This window comes from Phoenix dactylifera, chromosome 9 (genome assembly GCF_051530095.1).
Source record: "Phoenix dactylifera cultivar Ajwa chromosome 9, Ajwa_hap1_PhDact_Kaust_v1.1, whole genome shotgun sequence".
Classification (NCBI taxonomy): domain Eukaryota; kingdom Viridiplantae; phylum Streptophyta; class Magnoliopsida; order Arecales; family Arecaceae; genus Phoenix; species Phoenix dactylifera.
This window is the reverse complement of record NC_143198.1, coordinates 30,542,180-30,569,442: the sequence shown is the minus strand read 5'-3', so window position 1 is coordinate 30,569,442 and position 27,263 is coordinate 30,542,180. Positions and strand designations below refer to the sequence as shown.

The 27,263-nt window shown below is 42.3% G+C and overlaps 1 protein-coding gene across 1 annotated transcript; it reads right to left on the bottom strand.

Annotated features, from left to right (window-relative positions):
• Window positions 1–7,442: 7,442 nt before the first annotated feature.
• LOC103709004 (respiratory burst oxidase protein F) lies at window positions 7,443–15,606 on the bottom strand. Its single transcript, XM_008794152.6, has 14 exons — window positions 14,686–15,606; window positions 14,428–14,587; window positions 14,253–14,301; window positions 13,570–13,683; window positions 11,885–12,307; window positions 10,751–11,134; window positions 10,515–10,610; window positions 10,313–10,428; window positions 9,770–9,937; window positions 9,338–9,497; window positions 8,927–9,118; window positions 8,707–8,835; window positions 8,516–8,594; window positions 7,443–8,401 (listed from the first exon to the last, which is right to left on the bottom strand). The coding sequence occupies exons 1-14, from the start codon at window positions 15,311–15,313 to the stop codon at window positions 8,292–8,294; spliced, it is 2,808 nt and encodes a 935-aa protein (XP_008792374.3). The 5' UTR covers window positions 15,314–15,606; the 3' UTR covers window positions 7,443–8,291.
• Window positions 15,607–27,263: the final 11,657 nt, after the last annotated feature.

Sequence of the window (27,263 nt, the reverse complement as noted above, 5' to 3'; positions counted from 1 at the left end):
TTTTGTCTTTGTTGAGGCCTTTTATATATGCAGTAGGTCGGCTTAAGAGGAACTCACAGAGAGGCTTTATTCCCTTCCATTTGGTCTTTGCGGCCTTTTCTGCAGTAGGCCTTCTTTGGGCCGGGGCCTTAGGCGACCATCTTAATCGCCTAAGGATTAGGCCGGCCCTATAAGCACCAAGTGAACGTGATTGCTTAGGCTCAGGTAGCTCATTAGAACATGAGCACAGATCGAGTACTGCAGCGTTGAGCGAGCCTCCTATTGGCGAGCCTGCAGGTTGCTGGAGATCACCCTTCATGCCTCCATGACAAGCTTCAGACCGCAACATCCGTCGGTGGCGTGGCGGCAGTGTGCATGGTTCTTGTCGGAGTGGGTCATGAGCACTATCAACTTCTTGCACTGCCTCTCAATCAAGCTTGGATCGGTGAAGGGGTTGAAGTCGGCAGCGAGAACCCAACCCAACAGCCTTCTCCAACGCAGCAATCACCGGCATGCAGGATTTCACCGTTACCATGCAGGCTTGCCGGGTCTACTTGGTGGAATGAATTAATACGAGGAAGCTATTTAGCTTCCACCACCCTGTTCTTGCTGCCAATAGTACTGTTCTCCCTCCCTCATCCAAATAATTAGGCTACCATGAAAGCATTGGCACCAAAAGTAAGCAACAATTAATGGAGGAACCCCTCTGCCATAGCCCACGATCATAGAGAAGGTGCCTAAAATTAATGCATTCCAGAATATCTTTAGTGTACACTCGTTTTATAATCATGTATTGCTTTGTTTTAAATTTCATTTGAACGTTGGCTTTTCGATTTCCTGATGAATATGAAACTTACCATTTCCCACTATTGATGGAATAAGCATATCCTGAAATGCATTTCAATAATTTGGATCCATATGAAAGATTTATATTTACTTATCTCGACAAAAAGAAAGAGACAAGTCCACATTTTGCCCATCTTGAGCTTGGGAATTGCCGGTACCAGCCAGTACAATTTTGATTGTACAACAAAAGAGCCGTTAAAAATATTGGGGTATTATTCAGACAGCGGTGGTTGAGGCCATTCAGTGCTTCTTCTCCCAGGCGGTGATGCCAGGGGATTGGAAGGCTACCTTCATCACGCTCATTCCGAAGCGTCAGGAGGCGGCCGAGCCCTGTCACTTCAGACCCATTAGCCTGTGCACTACCTTGTATAAGGTAGTGGCCAGAATTATGGTTCGGAGGATGAAGCCCCTTCTGCCTGGCATCATCAGTCAGGAGCAGGGGGCGTTTATAGCTGGCAGAAACATTTCCCATAGGGCTCGTTTGGTTCGCGGGAAAAGAAGGGGGAAAAGTGTGGTCAACGGAAAAGTAATGAGATGCCTCTTGTTTGGTTGGAGTTTTCAAAGGAGAGAGAAGGGAAAGTTGTATTCCCATGGGAATGTGATTCCCATATTTCATGGGAAAGTCTTTCCCATGAGAAACATGGGAAAGTTACTTTCCCATGAGACGGGAATCACTCCATTTTTACTTTTTCCCAAAACGTCCCTTCAGCATTAAAGAAGCATTAAAGAGGCATTAAAAAACTAATTTTTATTAAGGGCATAATAGGAATTATATATAACTTTCCTAGGAAAGTGGATTGCCAACCAAACATAAGCACCTTGGAAATTTGTCACTTTCCCATGGTCAACCAAACATGCCAAAAGTACTTTCCTAGGCATCCTCTTCCTAGGAATTTGTTTCCCAGGAATCATATTCCTAGGAAGGAAAATGCTTCCCGCGAACCAAACGAGCCCATAATGTTCTGTTGGCTCAGGAGATGATGTGGGACCTTCAGCGAGCATCGAAGCGACATAGCCTGATGGCTATTAAGCTGGATATGGAGAGAGCTTATGACAGGATCAGATGGAGATTTCTTCAGCAGACACTGGAGGCGTACGGATACCATAGGCAGTGGATCGACTGGGTGCTGGGGTGTGTCAGGGGGCCAAAGTTTTCGATTTTGGTCAATGGCACACCTTCTCCTTTCTTTGAGTCTACTATGGGGCTGCGTCAGGGATGCCCTTTATCTCCTTACTTGTTTATTCTTTGTGCTGATATTTTGTCTCGTGATTTGCAGAGGGTGTGTGCCCGTAGGGAGTTGGAGGCCTATGTTCCCGCCCCGGGGGCTAGTCCTCTTTCCCACTTACTCTTCGCTGACGATTGTCTTCTTTTGGCCAGGGCGCGGGTTTCTGATGCACGGGTCCTTCGTAGGGTGGTAGCAGACTACTGTATGGCGTCGGGCCAGAGAGTCAACTTCCAAAAGTCAGCTGTCCGCTTCAGTCCGAGTACGGAGAGCAGGGTCAGACAGAAGATTCGTGGGATTTTGCAGATTCCTGAGCAGGAGGAGACATTGACCTACCTGGGAGTTCCCATCACAGGCCGCAGATTACGAGTGGCAGAGTGTTCCAGCCTGGTGCAGCGGGTGGAGAGCAGGTTGGAGGGATGGAGAGCAGTTTTCCTATCTATGATGGGGAGACTGACTTTGATCAGATCAGTGTTGGGATCCATGCCAGTTTATCTCATGGCCAACACTGTGGTTCCGAAGACGACCTTACTGAGGATTGAGCGACTGTTGCGGTGCTTCCTGTGGGGGTCACATGGCGGAGGCCGCGGGGTGCATCTGGTAGCCTGGGAGCACGTATGCCGGCCTACCAGCGAGGGCGGTCTCGGGGTGCAGTCCCTGCTGGAGCGTCGCGAGGCCTTCATTGCTCGGCATGCAGCTCGGTTCCTGCTAGAGCCACACGGGCTGTGGAGTCAGGTGATGGCCGCCAGATATGGACGTGACGGCTCAGAGGTGGCATGGAGTGGGCGGCGAGTCTCCTTCATGTGGCGTGAGATTAGGAGGTATGTGCCGACGGTGTCGGCAAATACCAGGTGGATAGTAGGCGATGGGCGGAGTATTGATGTGACTGCGGACCCATGGGTGGACACTGTCCCACTGAGGTGCTGGCCGACCATGATTGATACTGCGGCGGCGGAGGGACTGCGGGTTTTTGATCTTCTGGCCCCAGGAGAGTCAGCATGGGATGATGCCCGGTTACGTCAGCTGTTCGGGGTACATCTAGCTGAGAGGTTCCGGTCTCTTCCGGTGCCAGGCTATGGGGGGCCTGATGTTAGGGTTTGGGGCACCTCCTGCCGATCCAGGGTCCGACTGGGAGATCTCGACGGTGTTATCCAGCAGGAGCATGAGCCAGGGCCGGACTACACTTGGATCTGGAGGTCAGGGCTTCACCCGAGGGCTGCACTTTTCCTATGGAAGGTGGCGTGGGACCGTCTCCCGACGAGAGCAGCGCTGAGTAGGCGAGGATGTGAGATCCCTGCGGAGTGCGGGACATGCAGTGTGGAGGAGTCGGTCGACCACGTGCTTTTCCAGTGTTCGTGGGCGAGGTCGGCATGGCAGTGGGCAGGGTTCCCGCAGGAGGTCTGGCATGGGAGGCCTCAGTTTTTACAGACGATGCAGCAGTGGTTGGTCTGCCCTCGGACATGTCAGGAGGCTATTCGAGCGACTTGCACAGCACATCAGATCTGGCTGGCAAGGAACGCTCGTACCCTCGGTGAGCGCAGGGTGTCACCGAGGTTCGTGGTGGAGCTAGCGCGCGTACAGGCATTGGAGATCAGATCCTCTTCAGATGGACCTCTGATAGCTCGGGACACCTGTGGTTCTCTTTCTGCTTCGGCAGCTTCTCAGATGGTGTTTTTCACCTGGGAACCCCCACCCCCGAGTTTCCTCAAGGTCAATTTCGATGGATCGGTTTTGGATGGAGGTGCGCGAGGCGGTGCGGGCTTTGTGATACGGGACCTGCACTCCAGAGTCGTGGCAGCAGGGGGCTGTCAGTTGTTCGGCACGTCGGTCCCCGGGGCTGAGTTACGAGCTGCCTGGGCCGGTCTTCGTTATGCGAGGCAGGCTTTGCAGGCTGACTCGATTGTTTTGGAGGGCGACTCAGCCACAGTCATCAGTTGGATTCAGAAGGGGCTGAGGGGTGAGGGCTCAGACCACCCCCTGGTTCGGGACATAGGGATGATGTGTGGGGTTGGGGTGGCCATTCAGGCGAAGCATGTATTTCGAGAAGCCAATGGGGCAGCCGACTGGGTGGCTGCCTTCGCGGCTCATCATTCAGGATATACCTTGTGGGTGGGAGAGGGGGAGCTGCCTCTGGCTCTCCGTGAGATTGTATTTTTTGACTTTATTGGGTGTATTCGTACACGTTTTGTATGAAAACCCGCTTTTAGCAAAAAAAAAAAAAAAAGAGCCGTTAAAATTATAACAACTACAGCACATGGTTTATGTAATCTAGTCTTGTCCAACATTTTGCTACCAAAATTGATGCTTGTGAGTTGATTCATCCCCTTAAAAGAGCTCAACAATATTGATGCATGAACCTCTAACTTTCCTGGACAAATTTGAGTCATTCTGCATGTCGTCACTTTTATATTCAAGTAATTAGAGTACTAGAACTAATAGAAACATGCGTTGGGTGGATACAACTTAATTTTTGGCAATGGTAGTTTAAGAATAGAATAAGACTGAACTACATTGCAAAGATTTAAGAATAGAATACTAAGTCATTGAGCAAATACTGCGCATAAAAGTTTGAACAAAAGGTGTGTCATTTACCACCCTAACTTGACCCAAACTATATATTGAGGTTGGATCTACGGGTGGGTAAAATATCCCATTGTCATCAAATAAAAAACCCTGATTACTGTCTAATACTTGCCCAGTTGCCCTATTATTTTTAGGCCGCAAATGGATATGAAGTATTGAGTTATATGCGAGATTTTTAAAAGCCAAGATCTTGATGATATTGGCAGGAGGACAAGAAGATGGAGATGAATCAGAATCTGGGTTTATCTTGGTAATGGAAGGTAAAAATTTTTTTGGAAGGAGCAAGAACTCGGAGGATATCTAGGACTGAGGTATTAAAATCTTGTCCGATATCTAGGACAATAATGTAGAGATACTCCACTAATATCTTGGGACTGATATACCAAGGTTTTGGACGATATTTTAGAACAAGGACATCATAATCTCCATCCATATCTTAGGAATCAAGACATCAAAATCTCTCCTGATATCTCCGGTTTCAGATATCGATATCTTGACCGAAATCTTATAACTGAGATATGGAAATTTCGGTTCCAAATCTCCACTGATATCTCAGGTTTCAGATATCGAGATCTCGACCGAAATCCAATAACTGATATATGGAAATTTCGGTTGGTATCTTACGACTGGTATAGCATAACTCGGCCAATAATGTAGATCCGATATCAATAATTATATCCAAATAATGATCTTAAAGAGAAAAAAAACTAAACCTGTCCTGAAAACACCATTTCTAGGTGCTTGGTAAGGACTGTCCGTGTCTCCATCATCATCATGCGAGAAGCGGCAGCCATGGATGCTGCCTGTCTCCCTGTCCTTTATGTTCGGGCGTTGATAGCAACAACTACTGTAATTCCATCACGGGTCGTTCCCATTCGCTCCTTCTCTGAAAGGAAATCTATCTCGAGGAGGAAGAACGATGGTGAGACCTCCCATACCGTAGAAATCTAGATTGGATTCTTGTGGAGGAAAGCATTGCCGAGGCCAATTCTAGTTAACTAAATAATGAACATCAGAAATCTTCCATATGGCGCAAAAACGAATGGTACTATTCTTAACGGGGGAAGAGAACAAATGTATATAAAATAAATGCCATATTAAATGTTTCTCCAACTGCAAATATGTCACGAGACTGTACCATCCACATGAAAGTTGAAACTGAATTTTCCAAATACACCTAGGTATTGGCTGGGTGAGGACATGGCCCTAACATGAAATCAAAAAATTGTTAGGCTGAACATAGCCTGATATACCCAGGGATTTATTTGGTTGAACGATTTTGGGCTATGCAGGCTTGGATATGTGGCAAATTTTGATGCATGAAGTACGACTCTGCGACAGTCATTGGATGGATCCAGTAGGTGTTCGAGGAGGGGGGGTCGGAGATTACCACCCGCTACTGAAAGATATTCGAGCCATGGTTTCTGATGGGTTGGTGCTTCAGGCGAAGCACGTGTTTAGAGAGGCCAATGGGGCCGTAAATTGGGTGGTCTCTTTTGTTGCCAACCATTCGGGGGACCATCTCTAGGTAGAGGAGGCGGAGTTGCCCCGTGCACTCCGTGATGTACTGTCTTTTGATTTTCTTGGCTGTATCCGTATACGTTATGTATGATACTCTCGTTTTCAGCAAAAAAAAAAAAAAAAAGAAGAAGAAGAAGAAAGTACGATGCCTTGGTGAATGCGGGCTGTGTCCGCCTTGTCCAGCCGTCAAAGGCCCAAGAAATCTAACAAAACTTCTTTCATAGTTTTCCTTTCTAGGCTGGGCCAGGCTGAAGCCACTTCTCCACCGACGGACCAAATGACTATCTTGGAGCCTATTTGGGACATTCAGCAGAATTGAGCTAGATTTCCTATAGAGCAAGATTAAGGCTTGGAAATTGCAAGGGTAATTAAAGTAAACCAAATATTTTCAAAAAACTCATCAAATTAAACTGCCACTAATTATCATAATAAGAAATATGAAGCTATTTTTAAAATTTTAAAAAATCCTAGATCGCTTAGGTTCCTTCTGATCAGAACCTTTTCATTAAGGCTTGGTCATATGAATTAACTAGTAGATAACAGAAATTTTCAAAATGGAGCAGAAACTAGAAGTAAAGTACAAGAAGCTGAACGGGGCTCTCTCTCTCACACACAAACTAAGGGTGTGGGACCCGGGTTTTATTACCTGGACCGGGATAGAACATAGCATCAGCCTGCTGAGCCTAACAAATCTTGGCCTTTGTTTGAAGCCCAAGCTTGCTTCTTGTGCGAGCCCTACCCCTGTCTGCTTTAAGGCCACGTATCGAACCTTGTAATGGGAGGGGTGGGAGGAAATCTGAGCTTGAAGGGCCAAAGGGTTAAGCTCAGCACGAAATTTTATTGGGTCAAGAATTTTAAGAGCAGCCCAGACAACAATGCTTGCCTCGCTTTGCCTCTTGACCAGGCTTCAAGGTGACGCGGCCCATGTTTAAGTCTAGTTCCAAAGCAGAAGGAAATGTCCTTATCGTGCACTAATTATTTGCATGGGCTGGTGCTGCCTTCCCAGTCAAATTTGCCGACTTGGTTGCTTTCAGGTTGTTCACCTAGTCATATGGGCCTATTCGTTGGCAGACCTTTAATGATGCAGACCTCTCACCTTCTATTGGCCGTGGGATATGAACGCCATACTTGCCACAAGCCTGCTTGTCGGTGAACAACTCTCTCTCCAAGTTCCTTCTCTTCTCAGTGATTGAAGGAAGTGCAAATTTTGTTTCCCTAGCTTGTTAAAGCGTAATCCCTGTTCTGCTAATCAAATTAGAAAACAATACAGAAATACAGTTCTGCCAAACCTATCAAGAACCCATGTTGATGCCTTTGATTCCCTCAAGAAATTAACAACAATACTCAAGCACTCTGCACAGCTGCACAAATGCACATAATATGAACCGGTCCAACTATTTCTTTACACTTAAAGACGTGCTCCAATCATCCCTATAAGCTGCGTACTCAAACATTATTCTAACAATCTCATATTGTCGACCTTTTCTTCTGGTCACAGCAAAACATATATATCTCCAGGGTCACCAACAAAGACCCAGTCCCCTCAGCCACCAAATAACTAAGTGCTTCATTGCAGTTTGACCCCTCTCTTGTTCCCAATAGCTAATCTCAATCGGAATATACAGCTTGCTTTATAATTCGTACTTGCCTCCTAGTCTACCAAACTCGAACGAACGAGGATAAGCTGCTCTCTCCATCCAGCTGTTCTACCGCCCACACCTTCTAGAAGGAGGCCCCCTTGCGGGCCCCACGGACGTCCTGGTCCAACCCGATGCCGCTCGCTTTCCAACCCACTTCCGGAGGTAGGCCAATAAGGATATGCCACGTTACTGCACAAAGTCAAACACCGGCTGGTAGTAGCTGTCCCCCACCGGTCGACTGGTTCCACGTGGCCACGTAGAAGTCGCCGTTTCTCCGCCTTGTGTCGTGCGGGCCCACGCAACGCACTCACCAACCCCCAGTGGTAGTGGTTGGCCCTCCTTTTTTTTCCCCTTCTTTTTTTTCTTTTTTCCTTTCTCCTTGTGGCTTATAGGTATACTTTTGTGTCTCCTTCTGTTCGCTATCCTTCTTAGAAAAAAGAATAAAAAGCTTTACATTATTTTACTCCAACGTATGTCTTAAGTATATATGTACGTGGTACTAGAAGTGCTCCTTGTGAAAATCGAATCTGGTGGTGCCTTTCTGGTTGAACTCAAAGCACAACTTGTTCAGTTCTTGAGCCAAGACCGGTGCCCCACAGTAGAATACCCCTGCAGCACACCATCAATCAAATAAGTAAACAAGCTTAAGGCTGTGGAAATAAAAAGTAATCATCAACCTATTATTGTAAGAATTCCCGTTTGAAGTTGATAATTTAGACTGACCTATCTTGGCATAAGGGTGTTTGGAACAAATTCTTGAGAAGACCTTCTTCCAGTTAGGCCTTGCAAAATGTGTTCTAACCTGTAAACAAAGCCAAAAAGGATTAGAAGATTGGCGTCGGCCGAGTCCAATGGCTTTCTAGCTACCATATGTGAATAGGACTTGTGTAACTCAAGGAGGAATAGGATTTTACTCTTGTTCCAGATACTATGTCAACACCATTCTTAGCATGGTTGAGTGCTTGGACCATGGTGATGAGTGCCGATCGAGCATCTCCTTCCTCGTACACGCTTGTGAGGTAGTTGTGCATGTCAATTATGCCCTAGTGATTACTCAACATAGTCAGCATGGAAGTTTTCGAGCATCTCGTATCTATTGCGGAATTAGAATACTGGTAGATTGAGCTGTTTTACCCTTTGATCTAACTCGGCAACCTCATTCATGACGCCTTTAAACCAATCGAAGGAGCCTTGCTCGCGAGTCACCCAATAGAAGTATGCATTGGTGGTCTTGAGAGTCCACTTCGGTCGCGATGCCTTGAGAATTGTGCCCAGATCGACCCGTCCGTTCTGATCCGGGGGAGGGAAGTAATCCGAGATAGAATCCTAGAAGCAGGTGAGAAGTTAATGGATACCTTCATCAGCAGAAAAAGCTTCAAGAAAACATGAGCTAGACAGAGGAATGGAAAACAAGTATTCAGAACTGAAGGGAAATCAGCACCATGGGAAACTATAGAGTATAAGATGGATAACGAGGTCCACCCTGAAAGCTAAGTGATCCTAAGAAATTACCTAGATCTAATGCTACAAGAAGGAAGTACTCACTGCTTGCTCCTCCATTTTTACAATGTTGTTAAGCAAATCCTTCAATATACTAATGAAAGGCGTCGCCCCAATTCCAAGTCCGACAAGTAGCAGGACATCATACTTCTTGTAGTCCTGAGCGGAAGCACCGTAAGGTCCATCTATCAAGAGCTTCGGTAGGCTGCAATCAGGAGCACCAGTCATGATAATCGCCATATACAAAAAAAAAAGAAGCAATAGAAAACAGAGACACAATCCTTTTGTTTGGTTCTAGTTAATTACTTGTTACATTAATGAGCCTCTTACATTGTACCAAGGAAAAAAAGAAGCCTCTTATATATATCAGTTCTAGTAATGTAGCAAAAGTTCAGGCAAATCAAGTTGTGATATTTCGTGTGATGAAAAGAATGGATAAAACAACTATCTTGATATTTCACCAAGTTCAATGCATACCTTTTCTTGGTGGTCTCATCTGCTCTGAGGAGGCCACTCTTTCCAGCCACTGGAGGTTCACAAGCCTCTGAGAAGACTCGCTTGAGCTCTCGTGTCCAATCACCTAGTTGTCTAATGTGGATGCTGAGGTAAACGTCCCCAGGAGCTGAAGTTATTGAGAAAGGGTGCCTGGACACAAACCGGAGCTGAAAATTATAAATCGCCAGTATTGAACATGTCATGTTCAAACAAGCAATATTAGAAGACAGACGAAAAAAAATGATCTAAATATGAAATACTTTGGCCACATTCACCCAGGCCAATTAAATAGTTCATCACAGTGTGAAGGGACTAGTATAGTTGTAAGATCTCTTCTTTGGGAAAACGGTGACATATGTCACCACCATGTCATGAAGGCACGAAATGATGAAAACAGAAGCAAGCAGGGTATTAGCACAGACATAAATTTGCCGGAAACTTAGAATATAGAACAGAGTTTCTCGTGTCAGCATGGACATTAGTTTGGCAGAAACTTAGGATGTAGAGAGGCGTACTGGAATTTACCATTCAAAGGGCGAGACCGCTGGGCATTGGACAAACATATACTGCCCACTCTTGTAGCGGAATGCTGGAGGCTTGGACATTTGCAAGGTCAGAACATTACCCGGATATATAGCAACCTGAGTGCAGAAGAATTCAGCGTATAATTTTGTGGCTAAATTCAATTGTTGGCACTTGAAATCATTTGGCAGCCTATCAAGTTTACCTTCAGGAGTCTGACCGAGTAATAGCCGGATCTGAAGGTCCTTAAAGTCCTCTCCCCGGCATACAGAAGAACAGGAACGGCAAGGTACATCCATGTCTGCAATGCTAAAAAGGATCAGATCAGCAGTGCAATCATTTGAAAATTATAATCTAGAAAAGAAAGAGTAAGTACTTGAAATCGGCTAACTAAGCTTCTAGTATTTCAGAAAGTTGGGAGCTAAGTGGATAACATGTTACCGTTTTCCGGTACCAATGGTGGACGAGGTAGAGGAATTGTCCATGGATGACGAGAAGCACGTAGACAATGATGAACAGATGGTGGGAGTACCAGAAAGCATTGAAGCCGGTTAGCCTGTCGAAGGGCTTTGGGAGCTTGACCAGGCTCCGGCGGAACCAGCGGGTGGCGAGGGTGAAGGCCACCAGCATGCAGAGAACCATTAGGATTCCTGTCACGCCCTCGGGGCCTCGGACCAGATCCATGTAGCTTGGCTTGGGGTCGCCAAAATCACGCTTCAAGCCTTCGTACGTCTCTTCTGAGCTTGACATCAGACGCGGGAAGTCGCAGCTGAGGTGGTTCCCGGCGTGGAGTATAACCCCAACTACGATTGCTGCCGCTATGGTCTGCATCACAAAATAATCAACAGGTTTAAGAAAGTATTTTAAGATAAATACAGGATTTATAATTGCTTAACAATACTAATCAAAGTGAAAATAGTATGCAGCGCCAGATGTCAGACAAATCCAACATATTTTCTATGAGTATTTTCGTAGACGGTATTACACCTTGCCATGTTAGCGGCAAGAGATCCGTTTTCTACCTATGCAATTTTGTATGGACGTCATTTAAAGATGGATGGCTATCAATAAAGATGTGCTGCATGCGACACATAAAGCTGTCATGTTTGATAGTCGTTCTTTTTCTTTTGACGCTGGCTATCGAGTGATATCGATACAAGCATTTTGCATGACAGAAACTTCAATTCATCGAATTGGGAGTGGGTAAGGCAAATTAGCCTCTCTTTCTCGATGAAGAGCTAGCTGGTCCCACCACAGGCAAATTAAGCACCTTAATTGAGCTGCTAGGTAACCTTAATAGTGATAGTATTCCCCAGCCACCTGGCCAGCCTTTGGTGTCCACTACAAGCAGGTGGCAAGCAACCATGTACCAGGGAAGGTGTTGCGTGCCTATGTGGATAATGTGGTACCAGCTGATCAGAACCAACTTCACTTCACTAAATTATCACTGTCGGACCAACTGTCTCCCATGCGAACGAGCAAGTTACGCAACGCTCGATCGGTCGCTAGCTTGCCATTGATGTGGCACTTGAAAGAGCCCACCTGACGTGATAGCAATAGCGAGAGAGCACTAACCTTGTGGAAGTTGATGTTGTCGTCGAATGGAAGGATACGGGAAAGCCGGGTGGAGCGAAGCAAAGTGATGGAATTCCGGCACACGGGAAGGAGAATGAGAGCCATATTGAACTTTAGCGTCTCGGCAGCACCTTTAGCCGTGGTGAGGCAGTACCCCATCACCTCGAACGCATACCTGTTCCGATACTGAATAAACTTCCAGGTGAACAGCCCTACCATCACTCCAATCCAAAGTGCCATCACCCACAATCTCTTCCAATTCTCCTCCAAGTAGTATCCCACCTTAGTGCTCAGCTTCCTGATGGGCCCTCTCTTCCTCAGCCCTGCTAGGTTTTGGCTCAATGCCTGGCTCGTGTAGCTCAGTGCCTGGCTGTAGTTTAGGTACGTGTCCTTCTGAAGCAGCAAGGTTTCCAGTTGCCATAGCTGCCAAAAAACCAATCACATTTCTCCAAATTTTAGTCCAGAGAACAATGATCACAGTTGTTGTTACTATTATAGCACAAATCATCGTTCCATATTTTGCTGCTAATAACTTTTTCGAGCTTATTTAGCAAGGGAGTATGTATTATGGAACATTTGGTTTTCAAAGTTAAAAGGAACTTTGATCATTGCTTATATTATAATACAAATTACTGTTCCACCTGAAGTGGTTTCCTGTCTAGTGTTTGTAACACTCTTCTTTGTGAAGCAAACCACCTCGAGTGGTGGGGTACAGGATAGAGCATGACGGGACATGGAGGAGGTAAAGGGGAGCCATAATCAACAGCCGTTCAACCACTACGATGGGTGATTAATAGGGACGGGTGGGAAAAGTTAAACGGAACCAGGTGATTGTTATGAGACAATGGAAGAGGTTTAGGTAGGAAAGCTGCATCGCGCCGCCTGCATGTGTAAAGTTACTAAGCCAGTCTAAGTAGTAGCCTTGAAGGCGCTTAGATTGGTATATAATTTTCGATGGATGCCAAGTTGCCACACGACAAGGACACTTCAGGACTTTTGGGAATATGGTCACAAGTTGCCAAGCTAGAAATGAGCTCATGAAACCACGAGGGCATTCTAGGAATGATATTTTATTGGCGAAGGTTCACAATTGGGCCCTTTAGCACTAAATAAAACAGTTCTAGCTACTGGATTGTTTTCACTTAGAAATTAAAAAGTCATCAGGGTAAAGAGGAAGAAAAAGCAAGCTCGGAGCACAATTAAATGTAGCTCACACTGGTATGGTTCATCCTTGTCTTCCCGATATGGAGAATTATCTAAATCAATGCAAGCCAATAGCGCACGAGCAGGGACAAGTTATTTGACCTTAAACTATGCGTGATTTGAAATCTATTAGGTACTAATTGGACGTGCATAGATAGATACTTCCATCCTAATTTTGGAAGAGGTAAACTAGAATTCTAATTTGACCGACAGAGCACCAGCATGCTTATGGGCACAACATAGACTGTTATGCGTAGAAGGCTTTGGACTCGTTAATTCACACACACACACACACACACACACACACACACACAAAAAAAAACTTTTGAAGCGTAGACTAGTTACTTTTTTAAAATAATCCTTGGTATAAGAGCATATAATTAAAATCATTTAAAAAGGCCTAGGAATTTGTAGCTGCACCAGTAGTCCAATGAGAGAGAGAGAGAGAGAGAGAGAGAGAGTGGAATTTTATGTATCCAAACCTCGATATAACCGAGTCTTTCAGGATCCAGTTCTTCCATGATTAGAGCTGCGTATTCCTCCGCCTGTTCTTTGAGTCTCGCCAGCTTGTTTGCAGAGGCACTCAGCATAATTATCTGCGACGAATGATATCGTTAATTAAAAATATTTCAGTATGCATACGACCGCGAAACCTATCAACTTTCTAATAATTTTATCGAGGAATATTATTAAACTTCAAACTCTTGACTACATTGACCGAAACACCCCTTACCTACTGCTTAATTAGACAAGTCACTTACCATCCTAAGGGCACAATAGTAATCACACATAATAATCATCACTTCTTCATGCCATAACGTCCATTCAGGGATCACGATTCAACTTTTCTTGGATAGAAATAAATCTAACTAATGATATCAAAGGGGTCGGGAAAAAAAAAAAAACAACATGAACATTTCTCACGGAGATCAGCGGGTAGGAGTCGTTGGTTCTGCTGGCTATGGCTAATGGCTTCGTTCACCAACTCCGATTTCATAATTATATTTTAGCCGAGCAATGATGCAACTAATTCCTAACTCGGTAAATCCATTCCATTAAATTAATCACAGAGTTTTCTCCCCAGAAGTTGACGGCTCTATTTTACTAACTTAAATTTCTGTTATGATAAAATAATACTTTCCCTTCCAGTTTTGATCTCACGTACCTCTTTAACTTCCGCCTCTGCAATTCGTCCGTCTTCGTTCTTGTCCACCCTGTAACCATAGAAATTAAAAACACTATTCAGATCGATACCAAAATGGATAGCTTCATCTTTAAGCTCTTAACGCCGTATTCTAGTTTCTTAATCTTCATGATCAAAAGTTCTGCGATCGTTGTACATGTCAAAGAAGATTTGGAGACGAGAATCGAAGCTCTGATCAGTGATCTGCGACCAAAACTCGTAGAGCTCCTCTTTGCTTATCTTCTCTGCTTTCATTCTCCTCCTCCGGCTCAATGCATCGAATAATTCTAATGCGAACTCCTTCGAATCCTTCATTCCTTCACAATTAAATGAAAATAATCAACTAAGAGCAACAAAATATGTGTAAAAAAGAAAACTTAATAGATCTCTTTTCAAAAAGAATATCAATGGAAACCTATGCATTGGGCGAAGTCGGAACGGGAGAGATAGCCGTCGCGGGCGAGCTTGTGGAAGTTGCTCTGCACCTCGTTCCACCCATCCACGCCATTCGCCTTGCTGATGAATCTGAGACCTCGGAGCGCCTTCTGCGTCCCGGACCGCGTCCGGTGCAGCTGCGCCGTCTGCCGCCGCTTCGCCCGGGCCGCGAGGGCCGAGTCCAGCGCCCCCGACGCCTCCGCGGAGGACGACGCCCCGCCCGCCCGGTTCCCGTGCCCGTGGCTCCACGAGAACCGCTTCAGCTCCGCCTTGAGTTCGTGCGAGAGCTGCCGCGCCTTGGCCACCGCCTCCGCCTTCAGCTCCTGCGAGAACTGGCGAAGGCGGCCGTGCGACGAGCTCCGGGCCATCGACGGCGACCTCGACGATGCCGACATCGGCGTCGCCTCCGCCGAGTCCCGGTCGGCGTGCGGCACGGCCGAGGCGGGCTCGACGCTGCGAAGGATGATGGTGTCATCGTCCTGGAGGTCAAGCGTCACCTCGACGAACTCCTCGGCGCCATCGGTCATGCTCCCCGGCGACGATCCGGCGCTGAGGACCTTCCCTCCGGGCACGGTGTCCGACGCCCACCGGCGCTCGTGCCTGCTCATGATCTCAATCGATAATGGAACAATTATTAGTACGATCCAGAAGTACGTTTCTTTGTTTGTTTTTTTTCCCCGGTGGGGAAAGAGAAGGGGTGATGGACCGAGGAGTAGAGGGGCTGGGGGTTGTGCTGGGGCGGCGAGATCAAAGGAGTAAATATAAGGGAGCGGCGTTCGGGAACGCGGTTGGAATCCCTGGGAAAAGACGTTTCCGCGTCTCCACAGGGGCGAATGCCAGAAGGAGCAGCGCGAGAGGGCTAGCCCTCCACTGGGAATTCCACAGACATAAAGCGAGGAAATAAATCAAAAGATGAGGCAAAAGGAAAGTGACAATATTAGATTACTGTCGGGATTTTAAGAAGGGAAAAAGAGGAGACTCCGTCCGACCCGCCTTCAAAACGTTCATATATACCGAACTATTCCTCGGAATCCCTTCGCGGCGGGGTGATTCGCCGCGTGGTGGCGGAAGTGGTAGGATCCGGTGAGAGGAGTCGGACTAGGAGGGGGGCCTTTAATTAATGGTGTAACGACCGGATCTTACATATATACACACGCACATATAGTTTCTTTTTTAAATGTACAGCGATAGTAAATTATTGAATGTAGGTGGTTATTGTTTGAAATATTCGTAGATGATGGACGTGTGTGGAGGTGTAGAAGGTGGAGAACGGGAAGACGAGAAGCGGCATGGGAAGCACCGAGTCAACTTGCAACGAAGAGAAACCTCTTGGCCGTGGATCTCTGAAATCTGAACGCGCGCGGGGGTGGTCCAGATGTGAGAGACTAGGGCATCGAGGTTGGTATTTACACTTGTTTTCTGGGATTTCGTACCCTTCTTTCTTTTGACTCTTTCCCTAAGGCGCTAGCTAAGAGAGATATGGACTTGAGGAGTGAAAATTGCTGAAGAGGAGTGTATATAGCCAGCTTTGAAATTCGTACAGAGAGAAATTTGTTGCTGTCTTCTTCGGTCATTGATCGGGTTAGTGATTGGTGGGAAACAGGAAGCGTTGCGGCGGGAAGTCGGGTTGTGTGTCTCGCATTCGTCGCAATGGCAGCTTTGAGATTTGCACAAAATGCAATCCAACAGTTGATGTCGCAAAAGAAAACCAATCATCATGTCGTGAGTCAGGGCTCGATTAAGGATGTGGTAATAGAAGACCCAACGGCCAACGAAGTCAAGTGCAGGTAAGTCTGCGTTACAGTGGAAACGCTGTGCTTCTGTGTACCCGAAGCGAAAGCCATTCACAGGAGACCACTGCCGACTACGGCTGCAAACGCTACGGTAGTATTAAAGGGGCAGACAGGCTTTTGACTTGATGAATGAGTTGTGATTGCAATTGAACATCTAATGGGAGTGTATGATTTGAATCTGTTTCCGTACCATATATAAGTACATACGAAAGCAGGGATGGATTTTTTTTTTTTTACAGTCCTCTCTGACTTAAACATCGGAGAGTCTTCACCGGATCCCTCCGCCAAAAGCTTTTTGCTGCGTTATAGCAGAAGCTCCTCCTCTTCAGTTCGCGGTCATCCCCGAGGTCTGTTTTCCAGCAACAAATTTAGTTCATGGGGTCCATTAGATTTGATCCAAGATCTGGTCATGCAATTAGCAGGCGTTGGCAAATCCATAGTATCGAGGTTACTTGCAAGAGTTGGTATTCTCTCCTGTTCAAGGTTGGATGAGCTGAGCCCATCTTGCGCCTTTTCATTTGTGCATTGCAAAATAGTAGGTGACAGAATAGGGCTGGGATGTAGATGTTGCGACCTCTAATCATCCACTGCTCTGCAAATAATGATGGAAATTAAGGATCCAAAGAGCCAATAAGCAAATCGATCGGTCTGTGAACAAAGGAGGTAGGATTAAAGAAGATATAAAAAATTTCATATATAAATAAAAGAAAATGTTTAAGAAATTATATAACAATTGCTTTTTCTATTTTTATACATATAAAGGCATGGCATCGTCACATCCATGAATATATGACCATGAAAGATACTAGCTAGAAGAAAGGCTTTTCCAAGTCACATTATAAGCCAATAATGGTAGTGCAAGGGAGGTTTTTTTTATGGCAATAATTTATTTATTAAACGCAATATTTTGAAATATGAATTCAATGTAAATATTCTTTTGGGAAAAAAATATAGGCATAAATGTTTTGTGTATAATATGCCTTTGAGCAACTGTCTTCAATGAATTATGCAAGGCACAGCAAGAAGATGGCCGAATTAGTCCAAGGCATGAAGAATATTTGGAATTTTAAATTTATGATTGCTTGTCAACAAGTACAAAAAGATGGATCATGGTGTAGACTTCTAAAGCCTTTAAATTTATATTCCTTTATAGATTATAAAAGCAAAAAAAGACTACATCTAATCATCTCCAACCACAAAATCTAAAATAGAAAGTTGGATGGAACCATATATTTAAAATGGTTAAACAACCTATATATAAAGCCAGGCCAAACATTGACTAAAGAATATCATTCATAAACCAAAGTCTTAATTTGTAGACTGACTCTTGAGAACAATTACAAATTATATCGTCAACAAACTATTACAACTTTACAGGGATGCTCTTCCTATTTACTTCCAAAAAAAAAAAAAACCTTTACAAGGATATTCTCTCTTAACAAAGCATTTAATTGTAACAACCTCGCAAAGCATTATCCCTACTTCGATTGTTCTATTGAAGTGGATTCCAGCCATGAATCAGCCTTAGATTGGAAGTGGATGGTCATCCTTTGGCCAATCACAGTATTAGGACATAGTAACAAGGAATGTGTTCCTTTCCTATATTAGATTTGATTGACACCTACTCTTCTTAGTTCTCCCCATTAACGATTTAATTATGCTAGTATTTAATATAAGTTCAAGATATATTGTACAGTATTGGGATCGTAAACTGTGGGCGAGGAATGGGTCTTCAAAACAGGAGGCTAAAGTGCAGTTAGAAATCAGTGGATGGTTTTAAGAAATCTTTGGCATGAGGCCACCTCAACGGCACCCAATGCAGACTGGCATAGTAAACGAAATCTTCTTGAGTCTCAGAGAAGGATTTATCATTTATGTAATGCATAATCTCTATCAATTTTTCTTTTTTGTCACTAAGTTCAACAAGTATGACATTTTGCATTTGATTAAGAAGGCCCAATTCACTCATTTGATGTTAAAAAAAATAAATCTAGATTTAGTGTTAACATAACTTTTCAAACTGGAAATGTTTGTTAATATTTACTTGCATAGGTCCAAAAGCAGTACCTAGTTTCAATCCTTTGTACGGGAAGTCGCTTCTAACAGTTAATCAATTAAATCTTCTTGGGTTAAAATCATAGCTAGGAATATTTCTTTTTTATTTTTCAAAAAGAACATCGTAACTAGGGATATATTTTTCCTATCGGAAGCTTATAATAGTTAATCAATTAAACCTTCTTCGGTACCTTTATGATATGCATTACCCCAAATCGGAAACTTCTTCGGCATTCTTCAGCTCTTATATTTTTATATTTTTGTGCTAATTTTTTCGTTTTGTTAAGATGGGCCGTTCAGAAAATGGAAAAGATTAACCCCTCTTCAACGCCTATTTTTTCTTTTTATAGCCAAATCTCTATTCCACTTTATTCTTAAATAAAAAAAATTGCTAATTAATTTGTTCCGGCTTTCTCATAAGTATGTTTATATATGGAGAGGGAGAGAGAGATGTGGGATAGGCTACATTTGAGTTGGATTTCTACTCAGATCTAGTAAAATATATATGTTGGACAATTGGGATCTCACATCCAATGATCTGAATCATTGGATGTGATCTACTAGTTGTAAAATACTTATACACAAAAAATATGTGATTCGAAGATCTATAACCTATGTATCAAATGATAAAAAAATTAGACAGTCTAAATAACATCAAATTATATATATTGTTTCAATTACTTATGGCTGACAATCTCCCAATCACATAATTTTTGGAATATTAGTAATTTAAGGGTAATAGGTCATATCCGATAGCTTAGATCATTGATGTGGGACTCTCATCAACCAATCTAGATCTGGCTGAATTTGACAGGATATCCATTTATGTGCAGCCAAGTCTAGCTCTATATGTATATGCATATACATATATATGTACGTGTATATAGATATATGGATGGATGGATAAATAGATAGATAGATAGTGGCCGATGGATGCTAGATTTAATGTCTAGAATATCAAGACGATTTTAAGCTTGAATGCTTATTTAACTTTTGAATTCATTAATTATTAATTTAGATTTGAGTCAATAAAGACTTGATTTGTAACTCAAAAATTTAGCTTGATTTCAAGTTAAGTTCAAATCAAACTTAAAATAATGATTTATAAAATAAACTTGATCTTAACTTTCTGGCTCAAAATCAATCTCAAGCAAAACTTGATCACGCCCAGGCACCATATCAGTTTCCTCTCGGCTACACCCTTACGTGCACATACAACGGCCAAGTGCATCTTCGAGCCCATCTTTCTGTTTTTTTTTTTTTTAAATTTATCATACAACGTGTATGAATACATCCAATAAAATCAGAAAATAGAAACTCACAGAATGTCTGAAACAACTTCTCTTCTTCTGACCATAAGATATATCCTGGATGGTTAGCTCCGTAGGCAGCCACCAGTCAAACCATACCGTTCTTCGTATACGCGCTATTTTAACATTATTTTCTTGGGTGTACTTGCTGGAAATTGGGACGTGTGTTGTTGTTATTGGAGCACTGTATGTGGTAACGAAGCATCTCTCAGCATGTGATATTATTGTCTTGATACGGTTTATGTGGCCACGAAAACAACACTTGTTAGCCACATCTGACAGAATTTATGCGTGTCTGTTTCATATATATTCAATTATTAAATTAGCCGAACAAGTTCTCGGTCATCGCAACCAACTTTTTGGATGCCTTGAGATAAAACCAAAGAAACAAGATTCATCCTGCAATCCTCGTAATCTGAATAGACAAAATAATCACCATGCAGTCCGTAAACTTTAGGAGCATGTTTGGTTGGAAAAAATTAGAACAGAGAAAAATTAGACTCTACAATAAAAATATTCCGATCCCAAAAAAAAATAAAAATATTTTAATCCTTCAAAATTTAATTTTTTTTAATATTCAAATTTTATTCTGATCCCGATCCAATTACAAACAAAATACAATCTGGAGATATGACCATCCTGATTCCAACCCATTTCAATTTCGTTCATGAAACAAACATAACTTTGGATTGCATGTGACTATAGAATTTAAGAAAATAAAGAACCTAAAGTTTTGCGATTTAAAAAAAAAAATATAGCATTAATGATTAAGAATAATTTCATCTATTTGATCGAAATATATGGTTCCATGTGCTACTTGTTAATGGGCAGATCTGAATGGCTCAAATTCACAAATATAAATAAAATAAAATTAGGCAAAAGGGGGCAGATATACCAAAATTTAAGTGGAAAACTCTTTCTTTATGGAGGTAAAAAACCATAGGGCAACTCCAAATAAAATATATTGTAAATAAACTAGTGATTATATATACCCAAAAACCTGAGGCATATATTATATGGAGATAAATATAAAGGTTTCCTCACTAGATGTCTCAATAAATATATCTCAAAATTGCTTATCCGCTTCTCGGGGTAATCAACAACAGTAAAATCAGACAAAGATGAAGGTTAAATTACTTCTGGTGCGGTTGCTAAGAAAACAATGGCCAATAGTCAAACAAACTCAAAGAAAAATTCAGACAAAAGTGTTGTGCTTAGAGTATAAACCAAATCTTAGAACTATAAAGAGAAGAAGAATCCCAAAAAAATAAAACTCCCACACAAACAGGAGAGCAATTAGAATTCTAAAAGAACAGAAGAGCTTTTTTACAGCCAAAAATAGCTTCCTTCATAACCAAACTTTCTTCTCTCTCTTTTTTATTTTATTTTTTTTTTTTTGATTGCACGACCTCATATGGGCTGAGGGATGATGAATTTAGTGAAATATGAGAAGGAAAAGCCCGTTGTAAGAGTGATCATATTTAATATGTTTAAATCGAAATTTCTTTCTATAGATTCAAAACTAGCTTTAGGAATATTAATAAACATGGCTGTCAAGATGGAAATAGAAAATGCCTCAAATGCTTACATGGACTCCATCCGACATTTCCTGCTTGCGGGAGCTTTTTTAATATGTTGCTTTAAGATTTGTTCTTCTTTCTTTCCTAGATATTTTATATATCCCTGTATTTTGCTCTTCATATTCGTGATGAAGCAGGTGGAACTTTTGTTCCTCCTTTTCTGAAAAAGAAAGAAGACAGCGCAATCTATCATAAAGCATGAAGCATGCATCTATTTTTGGCGTTTCTTTACCTATATAAACTTCTAGCAGTTCTGTAAATTGGCTTGCTAAAGAGGAATTATGGCATCATTGGAAGGATTAGAGTTAAGAACCAATTCCCATAACTTTTTCAAGAAAAAAAAATCCATTCCATAAGTGCCACAATTAATGTGAGGAGCATCAAAAATTGCCCTAGTTCAATGCATGAGGAGAATGGTCCTAGTAGCTTTTAGCATAAAAAAGAAATGAAATCACATTCAAACCATACTTCAATTAGCTTTCCTTTCAACAGTAGAAAGGCCTCTTCAATTATGCATCTATAGATCACTCAAACTGAAGATTGATGACAAATTAATCTCTAAAATGTCAGAAATATATATCCCTTCTGTGTGTTCCTTTGCCACAAGGAGCCACACATTTGGAAAAAATAGCATAAGAGGAACAAGGAAGTCCTCAGAAGACTAATTGTATGTCTGCCCCTACAAGTCAATCTTATCTATGTCTTGGTCTAGGAGGTGTCCAATTGGTGATTTTTGTTTTTTAAAAAAAAAAACTGGCTTAAATCTCCTGCCGACCAAATAGATAACTTCCCCTTCAAGGTTCTGCAAGTGAACCAAACCCCTCTTGGAAAATAATAATGCTCTGACAAGCATCATCCACCAACCACCCAAATAATCCAAGTCCATGTTTGAAAAAACCCTAAAATACAGTTAATATGGCCTATCAATGTGCAAAGCATGTAGATCACTTGTCTTATGATTTCTATTTCTCATCGGCTTCGTACGGTAGATACGCATGTAACTGGATTAGAGAAACCATACTATTCACAATTTGTTGAGAAGTTAACAAACGATCGATATGATATAAACATGCATGTTGTTTAGCAAATGATTTGATATAATATGACAAGAAACCATGTTGAGAAGCTACCTTAGAATATAATATTATCTTTATTTTTTAATTATCCATTGGCATGTTTGTCTTCTAGGAGACACAATGGGAGGACTTTGTATCCATTGACATCTTTAAGATTAGAAATCGAATTAGACTTAACACACATTCCTTAATCGCTTGGCAACATGTTAAATAATTTGCTTTCTTTCTTTCTTTCTTTTGTTTCCTTATCGTGAGAGTAGGTGTTGAATAAGATCTTCTCATGCAGCATCAAGCAAAGCGACTCGACGCTGGTCAGTTGTGAACCAGAATGAGTTGGAACTCAAGATTTCAACCTACTTTTTTAAAGTCTGCAACAGGCCAGCCTCAACAGCTGCCTTTTGAATATATTGAATTGGACAAATGATGGGTGTCTGAATACGCTGCTCTTATTTTTTTTCTTGCAGAAAGATCTTCTTTGCCTAGATTGTTTGATGATGAGAGCTGTACTTAAGGTCTCTAACGGTGGCTAGGATTAATTACCAGTGGAAAAGATCATCAGAATTTAAATGGGCTGAAGGTGACTGGAACCTAAATGAATGGTCTGTCAACTGGGATTTTGACAGGAGATGTTCGCTTCTCCATATAAACTTAACATATCGCAATGAGATGTTTGCTTCTCCGTATAAACATAGTATGATATAGCAATAAGAAGTTTCCATGCATTAAAATCGCGCCTTTAGAACTTCATTGGTTAAATTTATTGAAGTTTAATTCGTTGCCCCTCGACGTATTCAGAGCTTAAAGTTGACACGCTGAGGGTGTCCATTCGTAACGTACTGACAATTATGATTACTTGATGTCCATTCATATAAATACTGATAATTATTACTGTTGATATTAATGCTAATAAACTAAATGATGTTAGTCCGCTGGATCTAAGCTAATTGGGGGTTGGATGGTGGAACAAGCTGCCCAAGTCCCGGGATTTGACAAATCAAAGCAAAGTCTGACCCTTATTTTCTGGTCTGACGTCGTGCTAGTCGTTGGCCAAGGGAAGAGAATCAAATTAAAGCTTGAAAGTTATGGATGGGAAAAGGTTAGATGACCTTTCTTTTAGAGAAAGGAAAAAGGATGCCAAGCGATCGATGTATCAAGGCTAAATACTTGCTTGTATTTTTTATTAACATTAATATGAACAACTTAAGTTTTATGTTCTGATCTGTTCAATATCATTGATTGAAGGAAATCCAAACTCATTATAGAATGTATTGCAACCTACACCAACATATGAGTTAGAAACCTTGGAAACAATGCACTATTATACAAATCTACATCCCTTTGAAGTTAGACAAGACCTGATGAAATGTAGAGCCAAAAGAAAAAAAGAAGAAGAAAAAGAAAAAACTAGAGCAGATTTGAACAATAGCAGTTCAAAGTGGAAAAGAAAGAACAGTGTGCACTGTTTATTTGTACATGTTGCATGGTGGGACCTATAAGATTTCCAGATATTATCGAGTGATTCAAACCAGTTCTGCTCTGTTTCATGAGACTGACCAAATTGGAATTGTCGAAGGTCATTCCTCCCTATCCTTTATACTAACCATGGGCCAACGTAGGCGTTACGGCCCATTCCAGACGGCCGGCACCTACACAGCATAGAGAAAATGTGGGCCCAATATTGGGATAGTCCTATTAATTCCGTCATGGTGCAGTTATGGGAGGACGCTGCCAGTTCAAGAGATGGTGGCAGAAACAATGTGTGAACGTGAGAGGATTCGCTACGTTGCTCTTCAGGAGTCATGCACAAATCTTATTTGACATCACAGCACCCATCCCAAGCCTCCAGCTAAAAGTAGAGTCATATATATCTTTGAAAAGTTTGGCCCGTGATTTGGCTTTCCGATGAGACAAATCAACGCTGGGCAAAGTAGTCCGCATCGAGTCTGAAAATCCTTCTAAATTATTTACTTTGTTGCTCGAAAATAAAGAAGATGAGTAGCATAGAGCATTGTTTTAAATTGGTGACTTAACTTGAGTCTTGCATCACTTATTTAATCGAAAACAGCTCAAAAGTTTGGTGAGTTTGTGGATGAATTGGTGATCTTCTGACCCAGCCAAATATCCAAAAGACTATCCTTTTTCAAGTGTTTTCACCTCTAAATTATACAACTAGTGTCAAGCACATGCAGTTAAACGTTATCATTTGAATTTTCTTTGCTGGAACTCTTAGTGAAGTCATTGAGTAGCAACTAGCAAAAGATAATAAATAAATGTTTTAAGTATCAAGTGGTAAAATAACATGCAGTACTAATAGGTAAACACTCGCGTTCTATAATTTCAAGTCTTAAAGCTGCAATCCTGTAGGGGAATCCGACAACATAGATCCTCTAAAACTCTGCAACAAACTAGATCGCAGACGAGATGACCCACACGCTTGTAACAACATGGAAGAGAAGAGGGGAAGGCCAAACGGTTCCTATTGACCAGCGACCGAGTACTATAGAAGTGGGTATGGATCGGAGTAGGTAAAGCCTGCACCCTCTAGAAAGAAAGGACCTGATGACACGCACCAACGTATGGTTGCAACGACCAAAAACGGAGTCAAACATCTCTCTCTCTCTCTCTCTTTCTGGGGTATCTTTGGACGAGCAAATGATGACAAAACCGAAACAGTAATAGTCTTGGATCAACCCCTCTCAGCTGTACAAATTCTAGGAAAAGAATACCAACTTGCAATTTGATTTAGAGATCTGAGAACTTTGGTCGAAGCTCGACGTGTTCTGCCAAGACACTCTCGTTGACGCCAAAATGTATACGTCGGCCCATGCAGGCTTGCTAATGGGAGATCATAAAATGGGTCCCATTTCACCTAGGAAACAGCATTAATGCTAGCTGCTAAGGCGCGCAGGAGGTGTTAATTATGTGGCTCCCAGTGCATGGGAACGCTTAATTCCATGTTTGTGACGCCAAGGTGGCCTACCACGATACCAGCCCCTCAGGCACGTCAAGAAACTCTCCTTTTGGAAAAGGGAGACTGGAAAGGTGGTGGTCCATCTTGGCCCCCGTCATTGCTATCTTATGGTGTCATTTTCTACGTTTGGTAGGTTTTGTTGAGATCGAATGCGATGAACTTGATGTCAAAAGTCTTTTTAAAAACCGTGCATCGATCTAGTTTCGCCACACTTTCTACGGTCACGAGGTATTCCCAACTGTTGACAAGATGCGATTAAGCGTAGGCATGCTCTCTTTCTCGTGGTTGGACCAAAGAAAACGCTCATAGATTATCGATGATGGCGAGATCGCTTAGAATACAAATTCTTCTACAACTTACCATCCTCGAAATTGCAAGTAAGACGAATGTATACATATATTCTCGATTTTTGTTCTCTCTCCATAATTCAGAATAATGGAGAACAAGACTGCGGGATGATTTATGGCGGAGAAGTACTTTTCTTTGAAGAAAAAAATGATGCAAACTCCATATTCCATAGGTAAAGGATATGTCTTTGTTCTAGAACGCTACCAAAGTGGCGAAAAGTCTTGGGAGGTGACATCAAAGGAACTTTGTCTCTTCATCTTTAGGTTGATCCCCCTCTATGGTCAGAGGTATTAGGTGAATAAATCCCCCTCCTCTCCTATTATATATTTAGTTAGGCAGATTATTAAAAGAAAAAAAAAAAAGAAAAGACTGTAACGCTCGAGAGAAGGCATATCCATGAGAGGACAGCAGGTGGGGCTACTGGCCACCTTTTTCTGTCACACGCCCATGGAATGGCGTCTCTTTTGTTTCCTTTCCATCTCATCGAGCCAAGGAGAGAGAGGGGCGGCTTGGCTTTTCACCTCGTTCCTTGGTCCTGCCGTTTGGTATGCCCGCCGGCCAAGCAACATTAACGTGCATGGCTAGGGCTCTTTCACTTAATCTCACAGTCTACGGACAATCTTTCTCAATCATCTCTCACTCTCTCTAAGAGAGAGATGATCGTACTATTAATCTTACGTGCATGGCGGGCTTTCAATAGTATTTATTAGGTCGCTGAATTGGAAAAACATATTTCCAACATGGCCTGCGTAGTAGAATGTTATGGGGATTAATTATTGCATGCAAATCACACGGGACCATACCACCACTTAAACAATTGTGCTTTAATTAGTGCACCATGCTCCTTGGTAAAACAACTTGGATTCGTGTGCTGCCAGCCAAATCCAAAAAGGAATCTCGTTTCCTACTCAAGCAAGAGTTCTCCTGAACTTCTATAAATTAGGCTCTAAATAACTGAGCTATGAAGAGACGTGCAGGACAAGAGAGGAGAGATGGGAGACTTAGATGGAAGGTGGAAATTTTAAATCAAAGATTCCCCAAAATGGTCATTATGATAAATTACTAAGTCCATTGGTTCTCTTTGTCTTTTTACAGAAGAGGAGCAAATGCTACTAAAAGAAAAGTTTTTATAATATTCATGAATTAATTTACTTATAGCTACTTACCAAATTCATCCCAGCTTAAAAAATAAATAAAAATCTATCCAAAACTAGTTCGCCAATGATATTTTCAAATATCACTACAATAAAAATGATTATTAACGATATTTTTAAGTGCCACCATAACTGCAAATTTCTTTGGTGGCATTTTTTATGGTATTTTCTTATATACCGTCCTAAGATGGTGTTGGTAATATATTGTTGGCATTTCAAAAACAAATCAATAAAAATTTCTATTTTAGTGGCATATGTAAGTAACGCTAAA

Excerpts from the sequence above, each read along its gene's own strand:
- LOC103709004 (XM_008794152.6), bottom strand. The coding sequence starts at position 15,313 with ATGAGCAGGCACGAGCGCCGGTGGGCGTCGGACACCGTGCCCGGAGGG. Across the intron at positions 14,302-14,427 it reads CTCCAAATCTTCTTTGACAT|GGTGGACAAGAACGAAGACG; the intron begins GTACAACGATCG and ends CTATGGTTACAG. Across the intron at positions 8,836-8,926 it reads TTGCCGAGTTAGATCAAAGG|GGCATAATTGACATGCACAA; the intron begins GTAAAACAGCTC and ends AGTAATCACTAG.